Genomic DNA, 27984 nt, shown 5'->3' with positions numbered 1-27984 from the left:
ATTCTTAAATTGGTGTCCAAATAGGGTTGGATTTGAGTCGAGTCAAGCTCGATTTACAGCCAATTCGAGCTCGGTTCGGTTCATATATGAGCGACTTGAGTTCGGTTCGAGCTCGACTCAACTCGTTTCGGGCTTACGTTCGGTTCGGCTCGTTTTTTCTTATCAAAACGACGTCGTTTTTAATATATATTAATCAAAACAAAGCCGTTTTGTATAAAAAATTTAAAAAAAAAATCTATCGAACCAGTTCGAGCTCGACTTAGCCGAGCTCGTTTCAGGCTCGAATCAAACCGAGTCGAGCCATCAAATCGATTTTCTAATTTAATAGCCTTTTAAAAACGTTGCCAATTTTACAGGCGTTTGCTTCAAATTGGAGCTTTTTAACTTTACAGCGTGATGGGTTGAGGGTAATTAGACTTTTGGAAATTTCCAAGTCCACAAGCTAAATTTGGGGCGCAATTTTTGGGCCTCTTTCATGGAAATTTAATCCTTTCATCACCCTTACATTTAAAGCAATTTTTAATGCACGTATTCTTCATCATATCTAATTTTGTCAATTTTATATTTAGACCCATCACTTAACGATTCTTATCAGGTGTGAACCTCGAGCAGGCATCTTACCACGATCGTAGATATGATTATGATTTTATGCAAAGTTTAATGTTAATTAATTAAGTTTAGTCAAAACTTAATCACTGACCTTTCTTATAGCTAAAAAATTGTACCACGGTAAAAATATATATATAATTTTATATATAAATAAAACATGTTATTTAATGATTATATATTTAAAAATTAAAAATAAATAATACTTAATTATATAATAATATATGATTGTTTAAACATAAAATAATAAAAAAATTATATAAATAATATTATTATAATAATATATCAAATTGATTATATGATATTTGTTCGATTGTAAGAATTTATAATATTTTATTGGAAAGAAGAAACAAACATTTATATCAACATCATTTCATACAATTTTTCCAATAAATCATAATTAATAATCATTTTTTAGATATATCACCGCTGTATTTATCTTAATATATATTCCTTCATTTCAAAAATCAATCAAACATATAATATTTTCAATTTTATTATTTGTCAAATACCATTGCCACATAAGATTTGGTGAAATTACATTCATATTCTTTAAGTTTGAAAATTATAATTTTTACCCATTATTCATTTGTAATTTTTTTTACATGGAAGGATGGAAAAAGTTATTTTAACAAAATTTTAAAAAATTCAAAAAATATTTAAAATGTATAAGCAATATTTACATATTTATTATTCTCCAATTTTTCATTTTCCCATTAATGTTCCTTTTGCTACTGCTCTCACTTATTTGTTACTTTCACTCATTTTCTTTCAGTTATTTTTTACATAGACGATATATTTTTTCCTTTTCTTTTTTTCACTTATTTCTTTTCAATTTATATAAATATATAACAGAATTATTGAAAAATTTTCCAAGGAAATTAAAATACGGAATAATGGTAGTAAAGATGACGAGAGAGAAATAATGATTGGTGATGAAAATACCTAGAGGTGAAGGATTACTGACGATGGTATTGTTGGTGAAAATGACATGAGAGTAGAGAGGATGATCAATGATTAACGGTGAAGATGATAAGAGGAAAAGAATAAAAAATAAAAATTATTTATGAAAAAGAAAAATTAATAAACTATAATTATAGTAGTGAGGATAATTTAGTAAATTTAGTATCATTAGAATATAAATTGGTTAATTAAATATTTAGTTTGGCAAGGGTTCTTTTTATAATCTTACTAAAATTAAATATATATTGATAATTAATTTTTGTATTAAATGATAAAGACATTTTCCTCATTATATTAAAAAATGATAAAATTGTAATTTATTCTAAAACTAAACAAAATTTACTATGGAAAGTAGATAATAGGTGTGAAACATTGATTTTTTTTTAAATCTAAAGGATGGAAATTGTTAATTTACCAAACCTTGGGTGGGAAATAGTTAGTTGGGATCTATTATTTATGTAATTCATTTTCAATGTGAAACTGAATAAGAAATAAAAATTAATTTGGAGAGTCCGCCCAACCACCAGCTGTATGTTACTCAGAATGTTGACTACGCTTTTTCATATAAAAAAATACCGTAATCGAGCAGGCAACGTAACCAAACAAGCCAAGCAACTTCCCCATTCTTCACTGTCACCACCTCATTCTGCACTTTCTTTCCGCGTTTAATTTATTTCCTCCTCGAATCCTCACTCTTCATTTCCGAAATGTGATGTGAAAATGGGCACATCACATGGTTGTGCCGCGTGTCACGTCATAATTTCCGGCCTTTCACATTCCAATTTCCAATCAACCAAACGCGGTCTACACAATCACATTCACTGACGTGGCCATTCCCCATTGGTCCAAAATTTCCACTAAACGTAAAGGACAAGTGTAGAAGCCATGATGGACCCACCTACAGCTTTCAGTGGCCACCGAGCACACTGTTTGCCACATCAGAAATGATTTTAGTCACCTCCCATTTTACCACCACTAATATATAAATAAACTCCACGCTCGTACCATTTCTACGTCCTTCTTCCTCTTCTTTGTCCAAAACTACTGTTTGATTAAGTCAACTTCTGTAAGCAATGGTGTTTTGGGAGGTGTGTGTTGGTCTTGTTGCTTTAGCCGTTGTTGCAAGTGCTGATGATCCTTACAGGTTCTTTGAATGGAATGTTACGTATGGTGACATTTACCCACTTGGGGTTCCCCAGCAGGTTTGTGTTGTGGGCATATGGTTTTGTTTTAGGAGTGTTAGATGCGTTCATGGAAGATTGAAAATAGGTTCTTTTTGGTTTTGCAGGGTATTCTTATCAATGGACAATTTCCAGGCCCTGATATTTACTCGGTGACTAATGACAATCTCATCATCAATGTTCACAACAGTTTATCAGAGCCTTTTCTCCTTTCTTGGTTAGTTCAAATTCTCTCTCTCTCTCTCTCTCTCTCTCTCTCTCTCGCTTTTTTTTTTTTTTCCCCATCTTTATTTTCCTTCTAGAACACACATCTTGTTTCTGATTGGAGACTTTGATTGGCAGGAACGGTGTCCAACAAAGGAAGAATTCATTTGAAGATGGGGTGTATGGAACCACATGTCCAATTCCTCCTGGCAAGAACTTTACTTATATTTTACAAATGAAAGATCAAATTGGCAGCTTTTATTACTTCCCATCTCTTGCTTTCCACAAGGCAGCTGGTGGTTTCGGAGGCATTAGAATCCTCAGTAGGCCTCAGATTCCTGTTCCATTCCCTCCCCCCGCTGATGATTTCACTGTTCTTATTGGAGATTGGTACAAAACTAATCACACTGTAAGTTCACCAAACTATAAAAACAAAATTTGGTATATTATACACTTCAATCATTATTTTCTTTTCTCAATTGTAACACGTTCATTTCTGTTTTCAATTTGTTACAGAAACTCAGGGCCATTTTGGACCGGGGCCATAAGCTTCCTTTACCCGATGGCATTCTTGTTAATGGCCGCGGACCCAATGGTACAACTTTCACAGTTGATCAAGGAAAAACTTACAGGTTTAGAATATCAAATGTGGGACTGCAAAATTCTCTCAACTTTCGCATTCAAGGCCACACGATGAAGTTGGTGGAAGTTGAGGGGACTCATACTGTCCAAACAACTTATTCATCCCTTGATGTTCATGTGGGTCAGTCTTATTCTGTGCTAGTTACCATGGGCCAGCCTGCTCAGGATTTCTACATTGTAGTCTCATCCCGTTTCACCACCAAGGTCCTCACCACCACGGCCATTCTCCACTACAGCAACTCTCAAAGCAAGCCATCGGGCCCACTTCCCGGAGGACCCACCACCGAAATTGACTGGTCTCTCAACCAGGCCCGCTCCATTAGGTACCTCATTGTTAAAATTTTTGTGTTAACTGTTTGATGGTTAACAGGGGGTACAATCTTCTGACACTTAACTAGTATCATTGGTGCAATGCAGGACTAATCTAACAGCAAGTGGACCGAGGCCAAATCCACAGGGCTCATACCATTATGGTCTTATTAACATTACAAAAACTATCAGGCTACGGAGCTCAGCTGGTCAAGTAAATGGCAGGCAAAGATATGCAGTCAATAGTGTATCTTTTACACCAGCTGACACCCCCCTCAAGCTTGCAGACTACTACAAGATTGATGGCGTTTTTCGCGTTGGAAGCATCCCGGAACAGCCTACTGGTGGCAAAATCTACCTTGACACATCAGTCATGGGAGCTGACTATAGAAACTTTATTGAGATTGTTTTTGAGAACAAAGAGAGCATTGTCCAGAGCTGGCACCTTGATGGATATGCCTTCTGGGTAGTGGGGTAAGAACTCAAAATAATGAACCCATCACAATATACCACATTAAGCATTGATTATAGTCTTATCGTCGTAGCTTGTGCAATTTTTTGCAGAATGGATGGAGGAAAGTGGACACCAGCTAGTAGAGATCAGTACAATCTGAGAGATGCAGTTTCACGAAGCACCACTCAGGTTAGACGTGTTCTAAATTTCTAATAATATCATGATAATATAAAGAGCCATGGATTTTCTCAAATACCAGAGTCAATAGCAGCTGAATAATATTGGAAATTTACCTTTGGTATTACAGGTATATCCCAAATCTTGGACAGCAATTTACGTCTCACTTGACAATGTGGGAATGTGGAACCTGAGGACTGAGTTTTGGGCTCGGCAATATCTCGGACAGCAATTTTACTTGAGAGTTTACACGAATTCAACATCATTAAGGGATGAATACCTCATTCCAGCTAATGCACTTCTCTGTGGGAGGGCCGAAGGCAGAAGCACAAGGCCTGTATAAAAGAAGTTGCTCCTACTTTAGTCATAGCTAATTTATTAACAGTATCACACATTCCATTTGAGTTAAAAGGCCCCAGCTGGAGGTCCTATTCTTTTGCAACGAAATCTGTGCTGTGGTTTGTCATGTTAAGAGTGAAGTAATTCATTTGTTTTGTTCATAAGGGATGCCCTTTGAATAGCTTGATTATACTTTTGTTTCTGAGAAATAAATGCAATCCAAATACTGATGTCCTGTTTTTGTCGAGTCCCACTCTATTTTATCATACATTTATAAATTTGTATGTAAATTTATCTTTTGGAGATTTACACTGTCAAATTTTAGCAATAAAAAATACCAGTAAATAAAGACTTCATCAAGAGATATAATAGTTTGATTGTGCCATAGCTCTCTAGTTCAGATTAGGTTTATCATTGGATGAACTACATTGCTGATATTGTCCCCAAAAAAGAAATGATAGCTGCAAATAATTCATGAACAACCGACCACTGTACTGTCGAAATTGGATAGATTCGATCTATAATCATTAGGTCCTCTTAAAAAAAATCTACTAAATTCATCAAGTTATTCCAAAGAATCAAAACGGCGGTTATTAATGAAATTCTTTGTCAACTCTCTGTAAAATACTCATTTGGATGAGAACTTCCAAACGTATCATAAGCTAAACCTGTGCTGACAAATAACCAACCCGCAATGAGTAAGAAAGATAATGCTACGAATGACTCAGTGCCAAATACTGGTAATAAAATCAACAAAAGAACGTTCTCCTGTGCTTCCAGACATGCTGAGCTCCGCATATTCTTACTATTGATAATCGAACGGTTACATTCAATTTTTTTGGGATAACACCCTGTTACAATAATTAATTGGGTTTTTGCTCCAATATGAAATGAAGATTGTTTTGAGTACAAATTTTGTCTCTATAAAACTGATTACAATCAAATAAGCACAAATATACTCTCAAATATGTAAGTTGAGAACAAAGCGAGTTTGGAAGGCTATATCAATCACTTGAACAAAGCTTGTAGATTCGTTTTCTAACCTTCAATAAATGACACAATTCAATGTAAAACTTGAGCTGCAGTTGCATTGCTCTAAACTCTTTCGTTATACCGAGAAGATTCAAAGTGGATGATAAAATTTAGAAATGTATGCTCAGCAGCAAAGGGGTATTGCATTTCATATACTCTGACATTTATTTTGATGTAATTATGTAATGTGAAGATACCACATGTAAAAGAGAAGATGGGAGAATCAATTCAAACTTGACCGCCTTTTATTCTGAACAGAATGTGAAGCTCTTTTCTGCAAAGAATCTAACCACTAAACAATGTAAGAAGGGATCAACTTGAAACATGTTTTATCAGGACATGCTTTTGTTCAATTTCTATAGATCATTGATGACTGAAAAGTTGTTTAAAACGTAATATCATCAAAAGTTCTAGATTCTTTGCAGCTAGACTCATTTCCATCTCCTCCTTCTTATAGTCTTCAGTCAAGTAATGATAGATTAGACATTCGCATTCGACACAGTTGATTAGAGACCTACCCTGCAGCTTTGCAATGCACATTTGCTTAATGCTTTTAGATGTAGAAACTTCATTTCAGTATCCACTCAAAAGCTAAGTATTATCAAAAGTACCAAGCTTTCATGTTTTGTCTGGTTAGTTCGAACAGCTTATTTCCCTGTGACAAATTCCAGGAGCACAACCCTGTAGGAGTACGCATCAATCTTCTCATCAACCTTTCCATACATCATGTACTCTGGGCTTAACCATCCAAAGGTCCCTATAACATCTGTTGGCTTTATGTCTGCTGAAAGTCACTGAGTTTGATGTACAATTGCTGCTTCAAATTCTGATAGCTAGGAAGTGAAATGCAGCATTTATTGTAGGGCTGAATACTAGAACTCATGTAAAACCATCCAAGTGAAATTTAACATGATAATCAGTGTGCATTTTGAATGAATTTTATCAAGGTAGAACTTACTTGTGGCTGGCAACTGTCGAAGAGGAACCTTGGATGACTTCACATCTCCATGAATGATTGGACGGTCACAACAATGATGAAAACACTCCAGCACCTTCGCACACCAATAGCAAATTGTACACTACTGCATTCACTTCCTTGCTATGACAGTACCCAATTAATTGAACTATGTTATCAAGTTTCATACTTGATAACAAGTTAACAACTCTACTTCTCTGAAAACATCCTCTCCTGACCACTGTGTTATTTTGAGGACACTGCTGCCGCCTGACCATCCTGAATGTTACCTCGATAAACCTCACCGTTCCCACCTTCTCCTATCAACATTTCAGGGCCGAAATTATTAGTAATCTTACTTAGCTCTAATGTGAAGTGCGTTGTGGATCCCTGAGCTTCTAGGAGTGACAATCTCTGAGAGTTTTTGTGATATGAAGCCAGGAACCTGCACTGTTTGATTTGAACTGTAGAGTCTCATATCATAATTTTGAGTGATTGGTGATGACATTGAGGCAGATTACACCATTGAAAAAAGATTTTTAGCATAGGTAATTGTCTGAAAGACGACTATCTATCTCCTCCCTGCTTGGACTTGCATAAATCTTCAAGAATGTGAAAAGTGTTCAGATCAAAAGAATCATATAGTTCTTCAACATGAACTGCCAGCACATTATCTCCAGGCTGAACAACTACATTTAGTAACTGAAGAGGCATGTTGTTATCAGATTTTAGACCCACTTAGTAGAGCTAAAAGTTTGCTCTTAATCCTTAATTTTTGCACCATCATAAACAAGTCACTCTTGATGTTCAGGCACAATCCCATTTTAGAAGACAGAAACAAAAGACTAATGTCTATTTGCAGCTTCTGTTTCTGCAGATTCCAAAAATTATCTCCCCACAATGCCCACATTACCATAAATTCTGAACTAACCAGAAAAAGGCACTTAAAACATAATGCAGAACTTTCTCAAAAAACTGAAGCAGTTAGTTGATGATTCATAAAAAGAGAAATTTTCTCTTGCATACTATCCTTTTGTTTTTAATGAAGAAAAATGACTAGTACTGACACTTATTAAACTACTTGAATGTAGATTATAAGTAAGAGCATGTCCCTAATGTGACTCAAAATCTTTCATTATAAACAAAAATTAGAGGTTGGAGGACAGAATTGCTTAAATCACTTCATCTTAGAAAATTAAGAGGGTCAGTACATATTTGGAGAACAGAATTGCTTAAATCCTTTTGTTTTTGCTTGCTAGTAGAAGCTACGCAATAATCCATGCATTATCAAAAAGGGAAGAATTAATCAATGTATGTTGTTACTCTCGAATGATAAGATCAATTGTATAATCATTATAACACAATGTGTCCTAATACTGTACATAATTTGAGTCTTATTTAATGACATTCTATAAGATAAACTATAACTAGGACAACATAATTAAGAAATTATAAACATAATACTCGAGCAATATATAAACCACTACAAGTGATATTAGAGAAAGCTAATTGATATTCGACATGATAAAGCACCATAAATGTTTCAACTAATCATCCCCAAAAGTTTCTACAATGGGCACATGCATTCAACATAATAAAGCCTACCAACCAATTCTTAAAACCCAATTCACAATGCCTTCTTCTACACCCCAGCTACCAAAATAGCATTGAGGTTTAATAGTTAAACTGATATACCGCCTTCACGGTTTCAAACAAACCCGATAACAAATGAAAAAGCTTTCCACACAACTCTCTGGTCACTGCAACCCTCAAGGATTAGGCATATTAGGCTAAAAACATCCAGTTAACCAAGCCTTTATCAACTCTCATAGCCTCTTCGCCAATATTTGAACAACAGTGAACCACAAGTGAAAAGCTGAATCTTTTAAAACAAAGAAAGGTAAAATTCACATTTAACACAAATGAAATTCTCTATAAATACATTTATGAAGTCTCAAGTTCAATTTTGCTTTACTCACCAAAACGTCATGGATGAACTAGTAACAAGCAGGAACAATAATGAAGCCAAAAAAACATTATTAACACTCTTGTTTTTTATGCAGCCTAAGCAAAACAAATAATAACTGCATATAAGGTATAAAGTGTAAATACTCCACTCTGCACAAGATATAGTAACATTACTCAACATATGCCCAAGGAGAATGGCCTGCCACTATTTTCAAGATGTAAGGATGCTTACTCTGCAACCTACACGTGGAAATAAATGGATAATAGACCTCAAATCTAGAAAGATGCATACTAATAAATATAATTTATTTAAAGAGTAATGACATCAACACAACCAGATATATCCACCCCTAAACCTAGATTTGAACTCATAAAAACATGGTTGACCCACTAGGCAGTAACACTGCTATTCAATGAAAATGAATCTAAGACATTTACATATCATCCTGGGGGGTAAATGTTACAGTCTTTATATATCGAGAGAGAATGACATTTAAGATAAAATCAAAGCCCTGATTCAATACTTTTGAAACCAACCTGATTAAGAGGATTGTCTGGAGATTTCTTCCATAGTTTCCATATCAAGTCCTTGTATTGAGTGTGAGTAAGACCTGGTTTCTCTTCCTTCAGCCTAGGGAGCTCAGCTTCTTCAAAAGCCTGTACAAGTTTATAAGAATTTGTCAAAATCAACATGAACAATAATTTTTGGTCCTCATAGAGTAACAAGATAAAATAGAAAAACACAACATTGCTTATCATTACAACAAACACAACTCTTGAGTAAATATTCAAAGAAGGCCAGAATATTGAATGAGAAACAAGCGTTAACAGAAGACCATACAAAATGTTCTGTATGAAATTTGACAAATTATTGTAGGCATATAAGAAAATTTCAAAGGATATTGTCTGAGGAAAGGGAGAACCAAAAGAGAAAGAGTATTCATTTTAAATAAAATCATACTGAATGTTGCAACGCAACAAATTAAATCCAAATACAATTGAAATACATAGTTTCAGGTTACTGACCTAGAAGAGTTGTAAACAAACAGACCTGCACACTTTTTTCTTGTAAATGCACTATTCAATATTTGGCATAGAAGAGGACAACTTATTCACTAGCATTAAAGAAAAAAAAAAAACCAAGCAATCCACGAAAGTATCAGAACACAATGGTGCAGCTTCAGAAAGAGCACTAAAAGCATTCCCCCAACTTTGAGAAGGCAGTGGGGCAGCTTTGGAGAGCAAAGGGACCCTCTCCATCTTCACCGTGCCACATCAAGGCCTTCCCTATCCATGCCTCATGCCCCAATTTAATGTGATTGTCATCCCCAAATATGTGTCCCACATAACAAAATAAACCCATGTAGCATCAAAAGAAACAAAAAGAAAAATCTAGGATTTAAAATTTAAAACATCAATAAAGTTTGAAAAGAGCATGATTAATTAGCTCCACCAGAGGACTGTGCTACTAATTTGAAAAGCTCTACAGTTTCTCGTTCTTACAGTATCTACCAGCAAGGTAGACCAAGATTACTTAAATTCACGAGGAATGTAATCAATGGAAAACTCTTTTACATCGGTTTAATTGGACAAAGATATATCCACCAAAATCAAACAACCGCACCCATGAGACGAATACCCATCCATACTTGCACAAGAGTGATTCCATCAAGTTGTAATATAAAACTGGATCAAAGTCCACTTAAAAAATTTACATTGCTTTATTTTACCAAATAAATGAAAATAAACTGTGTATGGCTTATTTTTACCAAATAAAAGAAAAAATCGCACCAATTCAAATTGGTTCAAATGAAAACAATATGCTGGATTGTTTATACAACTTTATGCAACATAAATAAAAATAAAGGCAAAACAAATATTCAATAATTCATCTGTATTCAGCTTACCTTAAACAGCGCCTTTAGCCGCCGCTCTGGGTGGCGGTCCACCGGCAAGTTATCGGCCACCGACATCTTCTCAATGGCCTCCTCCACAGTCCTTGCCTCAATAACAGACTCATCCCTATTCGTATTCGCCACCAAAATCATCCGTTCATACTCCTCCTCCTCCGCCGTCCTTGCCTGCTTCTTCTTCGCCTCCTCGGCCTTCTTGGCCATCTGCGCCTGCTCCTCCTCACGCTGTCGGCTCAACTCTACCTCCGTCACCTTGGGAACTGGAATCGAAACCCTATTCGCTTTCTTATCTGGCTTTTTCATCGACTTCTCCAGCTCTTTCTCTTCAAGCTCAGCCAAACGTTTTGTCTCAGCTTTCCGCGCCGCGGCTTCAGCTCGCTTTTCGGCCTCTTCCTCTCGTCTTTTGACGGCACGAGACTTTCCTCGCTCGGCTTCGCGCCAGTACTGATCTTCCTTTTCTCTTGCTTCTCGCTCCTTCCGCTCCGATTCCGTGGCGCTCTTGCGAGCCCGCGCGGCCTCGGCTTTGCTGTTCACTCCCATCTTTTTCGGCATTTTCAGTGATTGATTGATAGATTCGAAGATTCGAGAAAGTTGGTTTGTGTATTGTCGCTTCGATTTTCTTCAAGTTTGGAGCATCGGCTTCGCTTCTTCGCGATCACGAGATGAAATATTATTTTTTAATAAATAATTTTAAATAGAAAAGTGAAGTTTTCCAAAATGAGGTATGGAAGGTTTACACTACTATCAAACTAATCCCGTAACTTTTCAAATTCCTAAATATCTATATATATATTAGTAATTAAAATTAACAAAATTTTAATAATTAAATTAATAAAACCGGTTAATTTTAATAATATAATTATCATTTAACTTATTATGTTAAAAAAATAAAATTATATTATCTTGTCTCTCATTCAAAATTTTAAAAATTAATAATTTTGCTTCAAATTTAAATTTTAAAAAATTATATTTTTTTCTTGTTAGAGTTAACTTAAAAAGTAATACATTTTTTAGAGATGAAATTTGCTCCAACTACCTTATCTGAGACTAAGGACTAATGGTCTAACACTTTCTATCACTCCTGATGATAGACGGCTCAGTTAAATCAATTGAGTTTTGCTTGTTAAAGACGAAACAAAGGGCACTCATCTTCATCTTTGAATCGATGAAGGTTGATTCGGTCAATGAAGACAATCTCTTTGTTGATGGAGAGAGTCAAACCATCTTCGTCTCTCTCCATTGACAAAGATGTGGAGATGAAGATGAATTTTTGTTAATGAAAATACGAAAGACACCAACAAAGAAAAATAGTCAAGGGAAGAAAAAAGAGTGAGAAGACGATGTCACTAAAGATGAAAGAAAAAAAAATTGTAGGGTTAGAGAAAAAAATCATTTTTTAAAACTAGAAAATATGATAATGAAGAATTATTAGTTCTTAAAACAAAAAAAAAGAATAAAATAAAATTATATATTTTTTAATATTACAAATTAAATAATATTTTTATTCTTATAACTATCAAAAATTTTTAATAAAAATTAAATGACAAATAAATATTTAAAATTTAAAAAAAGTTACAGATATCATATATGGACTAAACCTAAGTCTTTTCGCCTCTAAAATTTGTACATTATCAATTTTTTTCCCTCACTACGGGTTACCACACTACATTATATGTTAAAATAATTGGGAATTGATTTTTAGCCTTTTTTTAAATATTTATTATTTTTATAATTTTATCGTAATTCTTAAATCATAAACGTAAATTCTAAATTTTAAAAATTATTTAGAATTCTTTAAAATATTTCTTTGTTTAACAAATTACAAAGAAAAATAATCACACAATGTAATGATTTTGAATTGGAGAAGGACTTAAAAAAAAAAGTTTCAAGCTTGAATTAAATAAAAAATGTTAAACAAGAAAAAATAATTATGAAATTGAAATAACAATAATTAAGTTTGAAATTGAGTAAAATTGGAATAAACAAAAATCCTAGTTAATTTGATATTTGAAATTTGGAAAACAAGAGGAAACAACAAAGCAAGGTATGTGTGTATATTTATCTATATTTGTATTAGTAAAATTTTTTATTATTTTTAATTAAAATTAATATAAATTTGGTAAAAAATTATTTAATAAATATTTGATAATAAAATGTTATTTAATTTGAGAGTATTTTCTCATAAATCATAAATCAACCTTGATTTGGATATATTATTAAAAAAAATTTAAACTAACATTCTATAAAGTCTCATCTTATTTTATCCACCAATCCGGTCAGCCAACGCTTTCCATTTCAACTTTCTTCATAGGGCAATGGCGTGCACGAAACTCTACGGTGGTCCTCAGACCTCCGTCATCGGATTCAAAATAATGCTCCCGTTATTGATCAATTATGTGCACGTGGGATCTGCTTTGACGGCTGAGATTTAATTCTCGGCGATTAAACAGAGTACAATTATCTGGTTATTTACTCACAACCATCTGATTTGATCACTTTATTGGTGTAAGATAAATCCTCCATCTCGAAAGATCATACAAACGGGAAACTGACATGTGTAAAGCTGTACACGTAACGTAATCATATCTGATATCGCCTTCGTCTCTCTTTGAGTCTTTTTGCCCATAAAAGATAGGCTCTATATTAACGAGATCTAGACCGTCCATATTTGGCGTGGGCTCAGAACCAATGAATGGTTGTGAGATTAAACGACCTGCGCCTGGGGTTAGCCCATGATTACTGTTAATTGTTAATCAGGCATTTAACAAGTCATGCGCTGAAAATGATGAAATAAAAATTCACTTTTCGATCGGACGTTTAGAGATTCGAGACCACGGCTCTTTATTTGATGATGAACGCTTAGGAATTTCTTTCCCGCTTTTTACGTATCTCTTACGCGCCATTCAGTCCCAAACTTGATGTTGAGAGGGCACATGCATGTGGACCCACTCTGTTCCCCTTTGCCACCTATTTCTGTTTATTTTATTGTAAATTATAAAAATTATTAATAACCTTTTTTTTATCTGATAAATGCTTATATTTCATACAAAATAAATCTGAATCTACATCTTTATGCAAAGTTTTGTAGCATTTGTATAAAAAATAAAAATAACAAGAAGGTAAAGTTCATTTACTAGCTTCAATTTTCTTATGGTATAGTGATCGATTTCATAAGATGAATCAATAATTTTATTTAAAAATATTATTATATTATATTTATATTTATATTTTTTTGTATATACAAATTTTCAATTATTATTTAAACAATTCTTTAAAAATATTTTAATTTTGATTTTTTACATAGTCTTACCTAAACGAAAAAATATTGAGCTATCGAAATTTGATAAATAATTTTAATCCCAATATATATAAATATTATATAAAAATAAAATAATAAAATTATATATACATAAATAATATGTCATCATATAATTAAATAATTATAAATTATAAATAAAGTACACATAATTTATATATTCGAGTTATATAAAAAATATATATAATATTGTTTAAAATAAAATATTAATTTTGTGTAAAAGGAGAAAATTGAATTATTAAATAATTTTAAAGAGAAGTTACATATTAATTTGATTAAATTATATGTTCCATCCAACCGTTGGATTTCAGGCTTCATTACAAACCACAAAGCACAACTTTAAGGATGAAGAAGCACATTAAGGTAAAATATCAAGAAATAGAAGTAGAAGGCGGACCCCACAGAAAAGGGGGCGTGTCGGGTGGTGAAAGCCCACCAGGCCACCAGTTACGGAAAGACGACATCTGCAAACGCCGTCTGCTTCTGCTTTTAGCTTTTGCTCTCCCCATCATCTCTCAGCTCACCCTCATCATCATCATCATCACTACAACTTCACACAAAATTCACAGCCTCCACAACTTTTTTTTTTCTCTATTCCTGCATACACATTCTTTTATAAACAACAAAAACAGAATCACTGCTCGTCACTATGCTACACTTGATACAAGAGAAAGAAAGATAAAACCAGGAAAAGACTACTACATTGTGAAAGAACCAATGACCAAGTGATACACAGTCTTTCTTATCTTTTTCCTTTGCTTTTTTCTCACTCTTTACTCTTTGGTCTCGACCGTCCGATCTTTGTCAGTGGTCGTCAAGGCAATGGGAAGCGTGACGTCCGATGACGAGGCCTCTGATCAGCAGAGCGAAAGGTGCGGCAGCTACTCTCTCAGCGCTGACGTCAGCGAGTCCGAGAGTTGTAGTACCAATAGCTTCTCGTGTCGGAGATTCGATGCTGAAGGTGGTTCAAGCTCGCTTACTTCATCTCCCCGTCCGGTTGCCGGAGGTTTCGGCTTTCCTATTCCGGTTATGGTGCCGGTGATTGGCGGTAAGGATGTCGTTGTTTGGGACGAGAAGCCGGAAAAGCCTGATACAGAGTTGTCAGGTACTGTATATGTATACATTTTTTTAATTTTTTTTGACATTTATGATTTTCTTGTGTAAATTGTGGTTGAAAATGGAGGAAATAATTACGAGTTCTTTTTCTTGCAATTTCTTGGCAAACAGATTTGTGATGTTTTCTTCAATTAGTGCAGATCTGAATACTTGTCAGTTTTCTCTTTTTTTTTTAAAAATTAATTTCTTTTTTTAACTACTGGTTTAGAAGTCATATTGTGAACTGTTGAATGAATGGAGATCTCAGTATGTTATGTCTATTTTTCTTTTTAACTTTTAAAAGTTAATTTAATTTTTGGTAATATTTATGTTCAGAATGTTTTATTTTGTGGTTCAGCAGAAGTTGAGATGATGAAAGAAAGATTTGCTAAGCTACTTCTCGGAGAAGATATGTCTGGTGGTGGTAAAGGTGTTTGTACTGCGCTTGCCATCTCAAATGCTATCACCAACCTCTCTGGTTAGTTTCAATTTTAACTCATTTATCAAATATAATGTGATTATTTGCATTTTTTTACCAGTTTTGCAACTATGAGATGTGTGTTTTTGACGATCAGCGACTGTGTTTGGGGAGCTGTGGAGGTTAGAGCCTTTAGCTCAGCAGAAAAAGGCAATGTGGAAGAGAGAAATGCAGTGGCTATTATGTGTTAGTGATTCGATCGTGGAGCTTGTGCCTTCCATACAACAATTTCCAGGTGGGGGTACATATGAAGTAATGGCGACACGGCCTCGCTCAGATTTATATGTGAACTTGCCTGCACTTAAGAAGCTTGATGCTATGTTGATCAGTATGCTTGATGGGTTCGGTGAGACAGAGTTTTGGTATGTTGATAGAGGGATTATTGTGGGTGAAGGAGTTGAGTGTGATGGGTTTTCATCATTGGTTTCTAATGGGAGGCCGTCAGTTAGACAGGAAGAGAAGTGGTGGTTGCCTTGTCCAAAAGTGCCTCCAAAAGGGTTGTCCGACGATTCAAGAAAAAAATTGCAGCAATGTAGGGATTGCACGAATCAGATACTGAAGGCAGCCATGGCAATTAATAGTAGTGTGCTTGCAGAAATGGAGATACCAAATTCATACTTGGAGACCTTGCCTAAGGTACTGATTTCTGTATCTCAAATTAAGTTTTTACCATGACTCGAAACAAATACTAGTGCCGGAGTATGCTTTCTCAACCTTTTACTGGTGAAAGTTGGTCCTGTGTGGGGCCAGAAGTCTGAAACCTTTGAGCCTGTAACGTGTTGTTTGAAGATGGCAATTTGTGTTTCTTGTTAAATTTAATATATCAACATCCTATAAAATGAGAATATCATTTTCCTAATTTCAGGAACAGTAAATGTGGATGTGCTATTGAATATCTCACGTTTAATGTGTAGATAATTTATTTATTTATTTAAACAGTGGCCAGGTATTTCATATAACAGACATTCTCTCCGCATTTGCTTTAAGAATCTGAGTTGAGCTCTATTAATTGAATTTTTCAACATTTTGTTATCAGAGTGGAAAAGCTTGTCTCGGCGACATCATCTACCATTACATAACTGCTGATCAGTTTTCGCCAGAATGCCTTCTTGATTACCTTGATTTGTCATCGGAACATCATACTCTTGCAATAGTTGACAGAGTCGAGGCAGCTGTCCATGTATGGAAGCAGAAAGATCAAAGAAAACACACAAGTCACATGAAAGCTAGGCGCTCAAAATGGGGTGGCAAGGTCAAGGGCCTAGTTGCTGACACTGAAAAAAATAATTTTCTGGCACGGCGAGCTGAGACCCTCTTACAGAGCCTGAGGATTCGTTTCCCTGGCCTCCCACAGACTGCATTGGATATGAACAAGATTCAATACAACAAGGTAACAATGCTCCTCAAATATCAAATACAATTCACTACTATATCATAACATATTCTCTCAAACAATGATAAAAAAGATATGGTTTTATTATCTAGGCTTTTAGATGCTATGTTCAAAATTTGAACCTCTCAAAGGTCCCTTAAGTTGGAGCGTATACAGTTCCAGTATATCATGTTTAAAAATTTCTTCCTTGGGAAGAAATGGAAAATAATTCTTATTTTATCATCTCAAGTTGTGAAACTGTTCTTTTTATTGCAGGATGTAGGGCAGTCGATTCTCGAAAGTTACTCAAGGGTGATGGAGAGCTTGGCTTTCAACATTATGGCAAGAATCGATGATGTCCTTTATGTTGACGATGCTAACAAGCAATGTGCTGCTGCAGAATCACTCTCTGTGTTCAGCAGGGGAGGTCTGAGCGGTGTTCCCATCCAGAAGCCAATGTCTCCAAGCCCTTTCTCTATCCAACGCACCCCATATACTTCCCCATTTGCTACACCAACCTTCAGTTCTTCAACCCCTGTCAAGGGAAGCCCTGGAAGGTCTACATCTTTGCTAAGGAGTGGTCGAACGGAGGCAACAGAGCAGAAACTAGAAAAACCATGTCCAGTTGAGTTTGAGAGGGTTTGGTCTTATACTGGGAACCTAAGTTCAAGAAGAGTACCTGGTGATGCGCCAGAGCGGGATTGACATGATTTTTCATCCACTTCTATCAAAGAGGATGCAAAGATGTTAGTGAGACTTATGGCTAACAGGTGGATAGGAAATGGTCATTATGTCTTGTATATTGTTTAGCAGTAGGAATATCATGTTCAGAAAGTTTTGATCAGGTGTTAGTTAAGCAAAGATGATAATGATTCAGGCTTCGGCCATTAATGTATTATCTAATGTGTTGGTGAAGAATTTACCTCTCCACCTAAATTTGGCGACAGCCGTCTTTACTAAAATGGGCGACTAGTTGTAACTAAAATTTTAACTGGGCATACAAGCAGCATTCAAATCTCTTGACATCTACATACATGACAGTAAAAATTAACACATTCATAATAAGCTGTGCAAAGTGATCTTCAGTATATAATGTAATAAAAAATATTCATTTCCTAGCTTTAGTTCTGTACAAATACACGGAAGAGTTCCAGGAAACAAGAAATGAAACAAAGAAAAAGAAAAAAGAACGTTGGAAAAGGAAAAGCATCACCCAACAAAGCAGGCGACGATAGAAATTACATTGGTATTAGTAAGCAATCGGGCCCCTTTTTCAAATTGAGAGAAGGAAGACCACTAACGTTATAGATGACTTTTATTTCAACGGTAGAAGAGGAAAAAGAAACCGGGTAATCAGACAGAAGGAAATAGCTTATTAATGACTGGTGTATACTTGGCTGAAACAAAGAATATGAAACCTGGGACAACGCTCATTCGCGACAAGGATTCTCCATATTGTGGGAAACTTTGTCAGGTCAGAAGCGGCTGTTAATATTTTCAGACACATGAAATATCCAGGTGAGGATACAGCTTCTCAAGTGATGTAAAGTTCATCTTCTGAACATTGTAAATTTCAAATCATCAAATTTCACAAGTGAACTGCATCCTGGAATCTAGATTTATATGAAAGCCACTTCTTCGGCGTGATTTTGCACCTGTTGCATAAATCAAATCAGCACTTCAAACATTATCATTTATATATTAGAAAATAAATGGGCTTTTCACTAAATATCAAAGAACAAGAAGTTTAGGAGCTGGTTACTTAAGCAAACAAATCGTTAAGAAATGCAGAATAAACACAATCACATGATAATTGTGGGTCTCCCACTTGACAATTCAGTGGCAACACATACAGGATTAACTCCAAAGGGCAATGAATTACAGGACATCCTACTCTACTCACATAGCTTTGCATGTCTATATCATTTAAATTCAAATGGAAACAGGGTGTTAACTAGATGAGCTAATTGATGCATGCAAGAAAATTTAATCATTTGTTTTCAATATTAGTAATTAGTGGCTCATGAGTTTTGGCATTTTCATTTGTTTTGTTAAAAACTATTAACTTCTGTCTTTGCTTCTAGATACTCAAAATCATTTCCTAAAACAGAATTTTCATAAGCACGATTTCATAATCCTGAGTTCACTTTGGCCTTTCTTTTCTACACTGTGGCACCATTCATTACCATACATTTTCATGTCATTAAGGCTTAAAGAAAGCAACAACAACAAAATAACTAATGCTACAGGTAAATACAAGTACAACAACAAGAAGACAAAACAAACCCAAAAAAAAAAAGCACATAATTTGGAGGAAAAAAACCATTTGAATAATAGATGTATGCAAAAAAACTCTTAAAGCTGCACAATGAATCATTCACAGTCAAGTTTCACAATACATTGCACCTTGCTCAACACATGAATTTATTAAAAATCATATCCATTCAGAAATAATGAATTGCAAAGAGGCTTTCAATGCACCAAACATTATAGTTTGCCCATAATAAGACAAGAACAAACAAACACTTACTTCCAATGTCCTTGAAGTAATCCAACCAGGAGCGGGCCAAAACAGCTGGGAAAGTTCAGGGTAATTTCCTAACGGCTTAATACAACCAGTCTCTAAATCAAATACACCTACCCCAAGATGAACATCATCATCTGCCTCATCCTCACTCAAACCGTACACATTATCAACAAAAAGTATGCAATTCCCTCTACTCACACCAAGCTTATTGGCAGACACTGAAAAAACACAATCTTCACCCAAAAACAACAAATCATCCTTCAAATTGGTCATCTCAGTCCACTCCTTCCTCTCCTCATCCAACTTATAAACCTTAAACATCACCGTCCTCTCCCTCACAAAATAAGCAAGTTGTTGCTCCCAATCCATATTTGCATCAAATGTGGCAGCATCAATGCTAAGATGCATATCAACCAACAACAAATCACCCTTGCACTCAACCAAATACTTCTTATCACCACCAAACACAGGACTTCCAACTAAATTCACACTACAACATGAACAATCAACAATTACAGTACTTCCTGTATGATCAACCGCATAAAATCTCCCTTTATACACTATCACATCATCGAATGGCGAGGGCATGTGTTGTAAGATTGTCCATTTCTTATGCCCACTTCTAAACATGGCTAATTTACCAGACACATGAACAGTAAGCAACACGAAACCATCAGAATCGCTTTCACGATTACCTATATGCATCAAGACAACCTTCTCCATGTACAAATTACATAATTCGTTCATAAAATTCGAACTTGGGGGGCAATTTATGTAATTAAGAACATATTCATGCCCGATTTCACAGATACTAAGATTTTGAATATCTAGTACCTTTCTGAAGTCAAAACGGTGTCGCTTCAGAGGATATATCAATCGTTTTCGATTAAGCGTGTCTTCTTCGATTTTAATCAGCCAACTGGTCGCCGTTTGCGGTGATTTGACAAGAAAAACGGTGCGTTTCGATAGGTGGAATCCAAAGGAATTGGTGGAAATATTGGTGTTGTCGTCTGGGAGCATCGGAAAACGGCCGGGGAAACGGCGGCGTTTCGGTGCAACGGAGGACCGCCATGTGGAGCAGACGGAGCGGAAACGAAAAAGATCTACGGAGGTATCTAGGCGTTTAGCGATTAGGACTAGGAGGTCTTTCGGGAGTCCGGACCAGTCTGCCATGTTATGTTGAACAAAAGTTTTAAGTTTTTTTTGTTTCCTCGGGAAAGTGAAGGAAAGTAGAGAGAACGTGAAGGAAAATGTATGAAAATACAAAATAACTTGTGGTCCTAGAATTCGCGAATGGCAGGAAAGAAGTTTGGGCTTGTTTTCAAGGATTCCAAAAACTTCAGTCAACTCTCACACATTTATAAAAATTACAATAGAACCCAAAAAGTTAAATTTGGCGTTGTTCTGTTATTTTCATAAATAGGTGAATTTAATATTCAAGTAAGGTTTGAACGAAATTGATCGTCTCCATATAAAAGTTCTCTAAAATTCAGCTCCGTTTGCTTCAAATTCTCTTGCGCTTCAATTTCGGTAACTGCCAATATCAAACTTGAAGTCATCTTGACCGATGGAGAAGAAGCAAAGCAATGTACTGGCCACGAACAAGCATCAAATCAGTGAAGAAGGGGCGTCGCACTTAGTGGGGAGTATAATCGGAAAGGGCATCTCGGATAAGCCTCAAAGCAAGTTTTTTTCACCCACTCCAACTCCCAAACCCACCCTTTTACCTTTTCCCGTCGCTCGCCACCGCTCTCACGGGCCGGTTACCTCTCCCTTTCTGTCTTCTTCGTTTCTATTTATAAGTGGTTTAGTTGGGGCTTAGTTTTGTTTTGATAATTTAAGCATGAAGTTGCAAAAAGCATTTTTATCTAGCATTACGACAGCCTTAATTGGTTATACCTATTAATTTTTTCTTTTTTAAAGATTTTGTTGTGTTTGCATGAAGTGCTTCGGGACAAAAAGTGAAAAAAAAAAAGTTTCGGGCAAATTCAACACTGTTACAAGAACTTTCAAAGCGGTAAACTTGATCTTGTATTATGAGAAATATATTAAATTTACAAATACGAAAATTAAAACTTATATTATATAAAATCAATTGGTTTATGTTAAGATTCAATTCATAATACTAATGTGAGATTTTTAATCTTTAACACTCTCACTTATGTCACTTAGGCTATAATACTCCTCGTTTAATTCAGACGATTTTTGGTTGAAGGTTTTATTACTTGTTTCTAGGAACACTTTAGATTGTTAAATCTATTGTTTGTCAAAAATATATTCGCTTTTAAATGTGAAAATTAAAACTCATATTACACAAAATCAATTGACTTGTGTTAAAATCTAATTCACATATTTATATACTATTATCTTATGTTCTATTTATTAGATGTAAAACTTTTAGTCTCCAACATGTATTAATGTTAATTATCCGAAGTAATATCGATTGTATAAAAATGACACTAAACCGTAGGTTTACCAAATCTAAAAAGTCTCCAAAACAGGTTGTCCGAAAAATAGCTCTCTGAGTAAACGTTAGTTTATTTCTAATTATAGTTACAGTGTCCATCTTTGTCCAAAGCGACATGTGCACTCAGAATCTATATGCATCATAGAATCTGTATGCGCCCTCTTGATAATTGATTGCAAATGTTTGGAAAATATATTAATTCGTTAATGTAATTAATGAAATATTAATTAAAGACAATTATTATCAATCAAAGATCAATCAAACAAATTGGATTATCATTATTAAAATAATATGATTGATATCAACTAATGTAACATTCTAATAAAACTGTTGTTTGTTTTTTTTATTTGTTAGATACTTAAATAAATTTATTATTTAACAAAATAATATTTATTCTAATCAAATAAAAAAATACATATTTATTTATATATCATAGTTTATACCCCAAGTAGATGTTAAAAAACTAACAAGAAATATTTATTACTTAACAAATTAATATTTATATATATTGCAGTTTAAACATCAAAAAAATATTTATTTTAATAAAAAATATTTCTAACAAGAAATAAAAAAAATTGCTTGTTGAATTATGAAATGGAAAGAATGGAAAGCGGCCCAACCCACTAAATGCTAAGGGGTTGGCGGGCAACCCCTTAAAATAATGGCGCCAACCCTTTAAGCAAAATTTAAGGGGTTAGTCAACCCCCAAATTTGCCCCGCCAACCCGCTCTCCCAAAATAACCTTCCTAGCCAAAACTAGTTTTCTGACTTTTTTTTTTTTTTTCATTTTTAAAATTGTAATAATTGATTAATTAATAATATTATTAAAATTATAATATTTAACCATATTTAAATTTACTTAATTGAATTAAAATATAATTAAATTGAATTGATTTACATGAAATTTAAATTGAATTAATTTCGATATGATACAATATATTTATGCTTCTATTTTATAAGAAAACCTCACATGTTGTCCTGTCATTATTTCGCTTATGTAAATCCAATAAGTTTCATTGGTCGATTGCTCACTGAATTTTTTTTTGTAAATCTATGCTAAATATAAATGTCTTTTTTTATGGTATGTTTAAAATAGATATACTAAAAATGAATATATCTATGTTATATATATATATATATATATGCTAAAGATGAAATTGATCTTCACATGAATACTATTGCACAAATCATTGCATTATTTCTCCTCTGCAAGTCAAGTTATTCCTTACAAGTTTTTAAAAATTTTAAAATTATTCCTTGTAAGCTCACGTAAATATCCGATTCATTTTTGTTTTGATTCTTTGGATATATATATTGATGTATTCTTTTTATATTCAACACCAAATCCTTCAGCGCATGCTCTTCATGGGTGGCTTCTTGTATTGTTTTTTCATGTGCTGCTTTAATATGAGATTGATGTTAACCAAAATTTCGGTAGATAAGATTAACTAAGTTTATAATTTTTGTATATTTAATCTAAAAAATTTAAACTCAACAATTTTAAATTCTTTTGATCTCATCTAACACATATATAAAAATCTACTAAATATCTATACATATTCTTTCTCTACAATACATTAAAAGCAAGTAATATTGTAAACTTTGTTTTGGTTTCTCAAAGTTGAAGATAAAGACAATTTAAGCATTCTATCTTTAGAGTGTAAAAAGTGTAGTATAAACGTATACGTACGCCCAAACGAGATGAAATTTTCCACATCTATCGGATATTAAATCCTCTCTTGTAACTTTGACGCTAGGAGGAATGGACAAGGCTGTGTGGGTTCCGCATTCGAACGGCAATTTCTGTATTAGGTCGACTTGGAATGAAATTCGGAGTAGAAAAGTAAGAGTGTGAGTGGAGCAAACTGATTTGGTTCAAGAAGCACTTTCTGAGGCTTACACTTTTAACTTGGTTGGTCATTAGGGAGAAATTCATAACAAAGGACAAGCTTGTGAAGTTCAATATTATGGTGGATCAGAAATGCAACCTTTGCAAAAAGGAAAAGGAAGACATGAATCACCTTTAGCTAATTCAAATTTATCAGACGAGAGGAGTACCCGGTGATGCGCCAGAGCGAAATTGAAATGATTTTTCGTCCACTTCTATCAAAGAAGATGTTAGTGAGACTTACGGCTAACAGGTGGATAGGAAATGGTCATTATGTCTTGTATATTGTTTAGCAGTAGGAACATCATGTTCAGAAAGTTTTGATCAGGTGTTAGTTTTTGACTAAAATGGGCGCTTAGTTGTAACTAAAATTTTAACTGGGCATACGAGCAGCATTCAAATCTCTTGACATCTACATACATGACAGTAAAAATTAACACATATTCATAACAAGCTGTGTAAAGTGATCTTCAGTATATAATGTAATAAAAAACATTTATTTCCTAGCTTTAGTTCTGTACAAATACACGTAAGAGTTCAGGAAACACGAAATGAAACAAAGAAAAAGAAAAAAGAATGTTGGAAAAGGAAAAGCATCACCCAACAAAGCAGGCCACGATGACATTGGTATTAGTAAGCATTACTAAGCAATCCGGGCCCCTTTTTCAAATTGAGAGAAGGAAGACCACTTAAGTTATAGATAGCTCTATTTCAACGGTAGAAGAGGAAAAAGAAACCTGGTAATCAGACAGAAGGAAATAGCTTATTAATGACTGGTGTATACTTGGCTGAAACAAAGAATATGAAACATGGGCATTCACAGAGAAGGACAGCGCTCATCCGCGACAAGGATTCTCCATATTGTGGGAAACTTTGTCAGGTCAGAAGCAGCTGTTAATATTTTCAGACAAATGAACAATCCAGGTGAAGATACAACTTCTGAAGTGATGTAAAGTTTATCTTCTGAACATGGTAAAGTTCAAATGATCAAATTTCACAAGTGAACTGCATCCTGGAATCTAGATTTATATGGAAGCCACTTCTTCGGCGTGATTTTGCACCTCTTGCATAAATCAAATCAGCGCTTTAAACAATATCATTTAAATATTAGAAAACAAATGGGCTTTTCACAAAATATCAAAGAACAAGAAGTTTAGGAGCTAGTTACTTAAGCAAACAAATCGTTAAGAAATGCAAAATAAGCACAATCACACAATAATTGTGGGTCTCCCACTTGACAATTCAGTGGAAACACATTGTTAGGTACCTGGGAATGTCTCTCTAGAAACCAGCAGCAACAAGTCTCCTCAACTGCAAAACCAACCTCAGATTCCAGAATCCAGACCAAGTTTCAGAATACAAGCAATGGAAGCAAGCTGTAATTATAGAGATTTGTAGGTAAAATGTAGAACCAACAACAATAAGACAAACAAAGATTTTGTATTTAACACTTGAGAAATGAAATACAGATTGTTCAAATTAACTGTCTGGCACATTTAGTTTCATTAAAAGCAAATCACAGAAAATATAACCACTGAGAATCAACACAACTCAATCTTCCTCCAGCTTTTGAGAGGCTGGGTCTCTCCCTCACTGCCTATTCTTCTATTTTCTTCTTCTTCCCTAGGTTTATATCACTCTCTTTCCCTTCATAAATGTTTTGCCAATCCTGTGTTGCCACATCATCAAATCTGCATATACTCATGGTCCTCTGGCTCTGTTGTGCTGATGTTGCAGTTTCTTTTCTGTACACATGTTAGGCTGCTACCTTTCCTACAGCTTGCTGTCTGCCATGGTGTCCATCATTAGCCTCGCATTTTCTGTCATGCTGTGCATCAATAATAATTAGTCCCAACACACATACAGGATTAACTCCAAAGGGCAATGAATTACAGGACATCCTACTTTACTCACATAGCTTTGCATGTCTATATCATTTAAATTCAAATGAAAACAGGGTGTTAACTAGATGAACTACATGATGCAAGCAAGAAAATTTAATCATTTGTTTCAATATTAGTAATTAGTGGCTCATGAGTTTTGGCATTTTCATTTGTTTTGTTAAAAAATATTAACTTCGTCTTTGCTTCTAGATACTCAAAATCATTTCCTAAAACAGAATTTTCATAAGCACGATTTCATCATCATGAGTTCACTTTGGGCTTTCTTTACTACACTGTGGTGCAATTCATTACCATACATTTTTCATGTCATTAAGACTTGAGAAAAGCAACAACAACAAAATAACTAATGCTACAGTTAAATACAAGTACAACAACAAGAAGACAAAACCAACCAAAAAAAGACAGCACATAATTTGGAAGAAAAAAACCATCTGAATAATAGATGTATGAAAAAAACTCTTAAAGCTCTGCAATGATTCATTGACAGTCAAGTTTGACTATACATTGCACCTTGTTCAACATTAACTTATCAAAAATCATATCCATTCAGAAATAAAGGAATTGCAAAGAGGTTTTCAATGCACCAAACAATATAGTTTGCCCATAATAAAAAAAGAACAAACAAACACTTACTTCCACTATGCTTGAAAAAGTCCAACCAGGAGGTGGCCAAAACAGCTTGGAAAGTTCAGGGTAATTTCCTAACAGCTCAATACGACCAGTCTCTAGATCAAATACACCTACCCGACGATGAGCATCATCATCTGCCTCATCCTCACTCGAACCATACACATTATCAACAAAAAGTATGCAATTCCCTCTACTCACACCAAGCTTATTGGCAGACACTGAAAAAACACAATCTTCACCCAAAAACAACAAATCATCCTTCAAATCGGTCATCTTAGTCCACTCCTTCCTCTCCTCATCCAACTTATAAACAGGTGGTTGCAACCAATCCATATATGGACCAAATATGGCAGCATCAATCCTACGAGACATATCAACCAACAACAAATCACCCTTGCACTCAACCAAATACTTCTTACCACCACCAAACACAGGACTTTCAACTAAATTCACACTACAACCTGAACAATCAACAATTACAGTCGTTCCTGTATTATCAACCGCATAAAATCTCCCTTTATACACTATCACATCATCGAATGGAGACTGCATGTGTTGTAATATTGTCCATTTCTCATGCCCACTTTTAAACATGGCTAATTCACCAGAAACATGAACAGTAAGCAACACGAAACCATCAGAATCGCTTTTACTATTACCAATATGCATCAAGGCAACCTTCGAACTTTGGTGGCAATGTACGTAATTAAGAACATATCCATGCCCGATTTCACAGATACTAAGATTTCGAACATCTAATACCTTTCTGAAGTCAAGACGGCGTCGATTCAGAGGATATATCAATCGCTTTTGATTATGCGTGTCTTCTTCGATTTTAATCAGCCAACTGGTCGCCCTTTGCGGTGATTGGACGAGAAAAACGGTGCATTTCGATAGGGGGAGTCCACAAGAATCGGTGGAAATATTAGTGTTGTCGTCCGGGAGCATCGGAACACAGCCGGAGAAACGGCGGCGTTTCGGTGCAACGGAGGACCGCCATGTGGAGCAGACGGAGCGGAAACGAGAAAGATCATCGGAGGTATCTAAGCGTTTAGCGATTAGGACTAGGAGGTCTTTCGGGAGTCCGGACCAGTCCGCCATGTTATGTTGAAGAAAAGTTTAAGTTTTTTTTTCTTTCTCGGGAAAGTGAAGGAAAGTAGAGAGAAAGTGAAACAAAATGTATGAAAATACAAAATAACTTGTGGTTCTTGTTACAAATATAGTGAAATGAATTGCAAAATGAGAACCACAATCTTATTTAATTAAGCCCAGGCTGCGGAGAACAAGAAGCAAGATGTAAGAAGCAAGAAAGTTCCAGAATGAAGAAGTGTGCAAATACAATTGAAGGTGGCATAGGTTCGTATGACCAATAATATCACTCCACCTCCTTTTCTCTCTATTACGTGCTTTTCTCACCAATTTTTCCAAATTTGCGGCTTGTCTTCTTCTTCTATTGATTGGATTCCCATCTCATTTTCGAACTTCACCGCATGTGGTGGAAAAGGAAAATCCACCAGACATGCAACAGTTATAAAATTCAAATGGCAGGAAAGAAGTTTGGGCT

The 27984-nt window shown here is 34.8% G+C and overlaps 5 protein-coding genes across 7 annotated transcripts; 2 read left to right on the top strand and 3 right to left on the bottom strand.

The window, feature by feature from the left end:
• Positions 1 to 2580: 2580 nt before the first annotated feature.
• Positions 2581 to 5122, top strand: LOC123212683 (L-ascorbate oxidase homolog). The gene is made up of 7 exons (XM_044631817.1): positions 2581 to 2771; positions 2858 to 2967; positions 3093 to 3363; positions 3471 to 3919; positions 4014 to 4379; positions 4470 to 4548; positions 4667 to 5122. The coding sequence occupies exons 1-7, from the start codon at positions 2643 to 2645 to the stop codon at positions 4877 to 4879; spliced, it is 1617 nt and encodes a 538-aa protein (XP_044487752.1). The 5' UTR covers positions 2581 to 2642; the 3' UTR covers positions 4880 to 5122.
• A 3652-nt stretch (positions 5123 to 8774) lies between these two features.
• LOC123214218 (coiled-coil domain-containing protein 124-like) lies at positions 8775 to 11462 on the bottom strand. Its single transcript, XM_044633996.1, has 3 exons — positions 10738 to 11462; positions 9368 to 9487; positions 8775 to 9070 (listed from the first exon to the last, which is right to left on the bottom strand). The coding sequence occupies exons 1-3, from the start codon at positions 11293 to 11295 to the stop codon at positions 9059 to 9061; spliced, it is 690 nt and encodes a 229-aa protein (XP_044489931.1). The 5' UTR covers positions 11296 to 11462; the 3' UTR covers positions 8775 to 9058.
• Positions 11463 to 14444: 2982 nt separating this feature from the next.
• On the top strand, positions 14445 to 24188 carry LOC123214216 (rop guanine nucleotide exchange factor 1-like). 3 transcript variants are annotated; one of them, XR_006501826.1, is made up of 6 exons: positions 14445 to 15164; positions 15513 to 15632; positions 15730 to 16268; positions 16669 to 17022; positions 17281 to 17774; positions 24140 to 24188. XR_006501826.1 is itself a non-coding variant. In XM_044633993.1 (5 exons), the coding sequence occupies exons 1-5, from the start codon at positions 14882 to 14884 to the stop codon at positions 17707 to 17709; spliced, it is 1725 nt and encodes a 574-aa protein (XP_044489928.1). In that variant the 5' UTR covers positions 14446 to 14881; the 3' UTR covers positions 17710 to 17922. The 3 variants fall into 3 exon arrangements, 2 of the variants coding, with proteins under 2 accessions (XP_044489928.1, XP_044489929.1); XM_044633993.1 differs by lacking the exon at positions 24140 to 24188 and having other exon boundaries at positions 14446 to 15164; positions 17281 to 17922; XM_044633994.1 differs by lacking the exon at positions 24140 to 24188 and having other exon boundaries at positions 14447 to 15164; positions 15516 to 15632; positions 17281 to 17922.
• On the bottom strand, positions 18095 to 20832 carry LOC123214217 (F-box protein SKIP23-like). The gene is made up of 2 exons (XM_044633995.1): positions 19535 to 20832; positions 18095 to 18659 (listed from the first exon to the last, which is right to left on the bottom strand). Exons 1-2 carry the CDS (start codon positions 20702 to 20704, stop codon positions 18624 to 18626), a joined length of 1206 nt encoding a protein of 401 aa, XP_044489930.1. The 5' UTR covers positions 20705 to 20832; the 3' UTR covers positions 18095 to 18623.
• A 1119-nt stretch (positions 24189 to 25307) lies between the features above and the next one.
• Positions 25308 to 27975, bottom strand: LOC123214132 (F-box protein SKIP23-like). The gene is made up of 2 exons (XM_044633870.1): positions 26424 to 27975; positions 25308 to 25714 (listed from the first exon to the last, which is right to left on the bottom strand). The coding sequence occupies exons 1-2, from the start codon at positions 27519 to 27521 to the stop codon at positions 25643 to 25645; spliced, it is 1170 nt and encodes a 389-aa protein (XP_044489805.1). The 5' UTR covers positions 27522 to 27975; the 3' UTR covers positions 25308 to 25642.
• Between the last annotated feature and the right edge of the window lie 9 nt (positions 27976 to 27984).

This window comes from Mangifera indica, chromosome 4, assembly GCF_011075055.1.
Source record: "Mangifera indica cultivar Alphonso chromosome 4, CATAS_Mindica_2.1, whole genome shotgun sequence".
Lineage (NCBI taxonomy): Eukaryota > Viridiplantae > Streptophyta > Magnoliopsida > Sapindales > Anacardiaceae > Mangifera > Mangifera indica.
The sequence above is the reverse complement of the archived record's forward strand: the minus strand, read 5'-3'. Positions and strand labels throughout refer to the sequence as shown.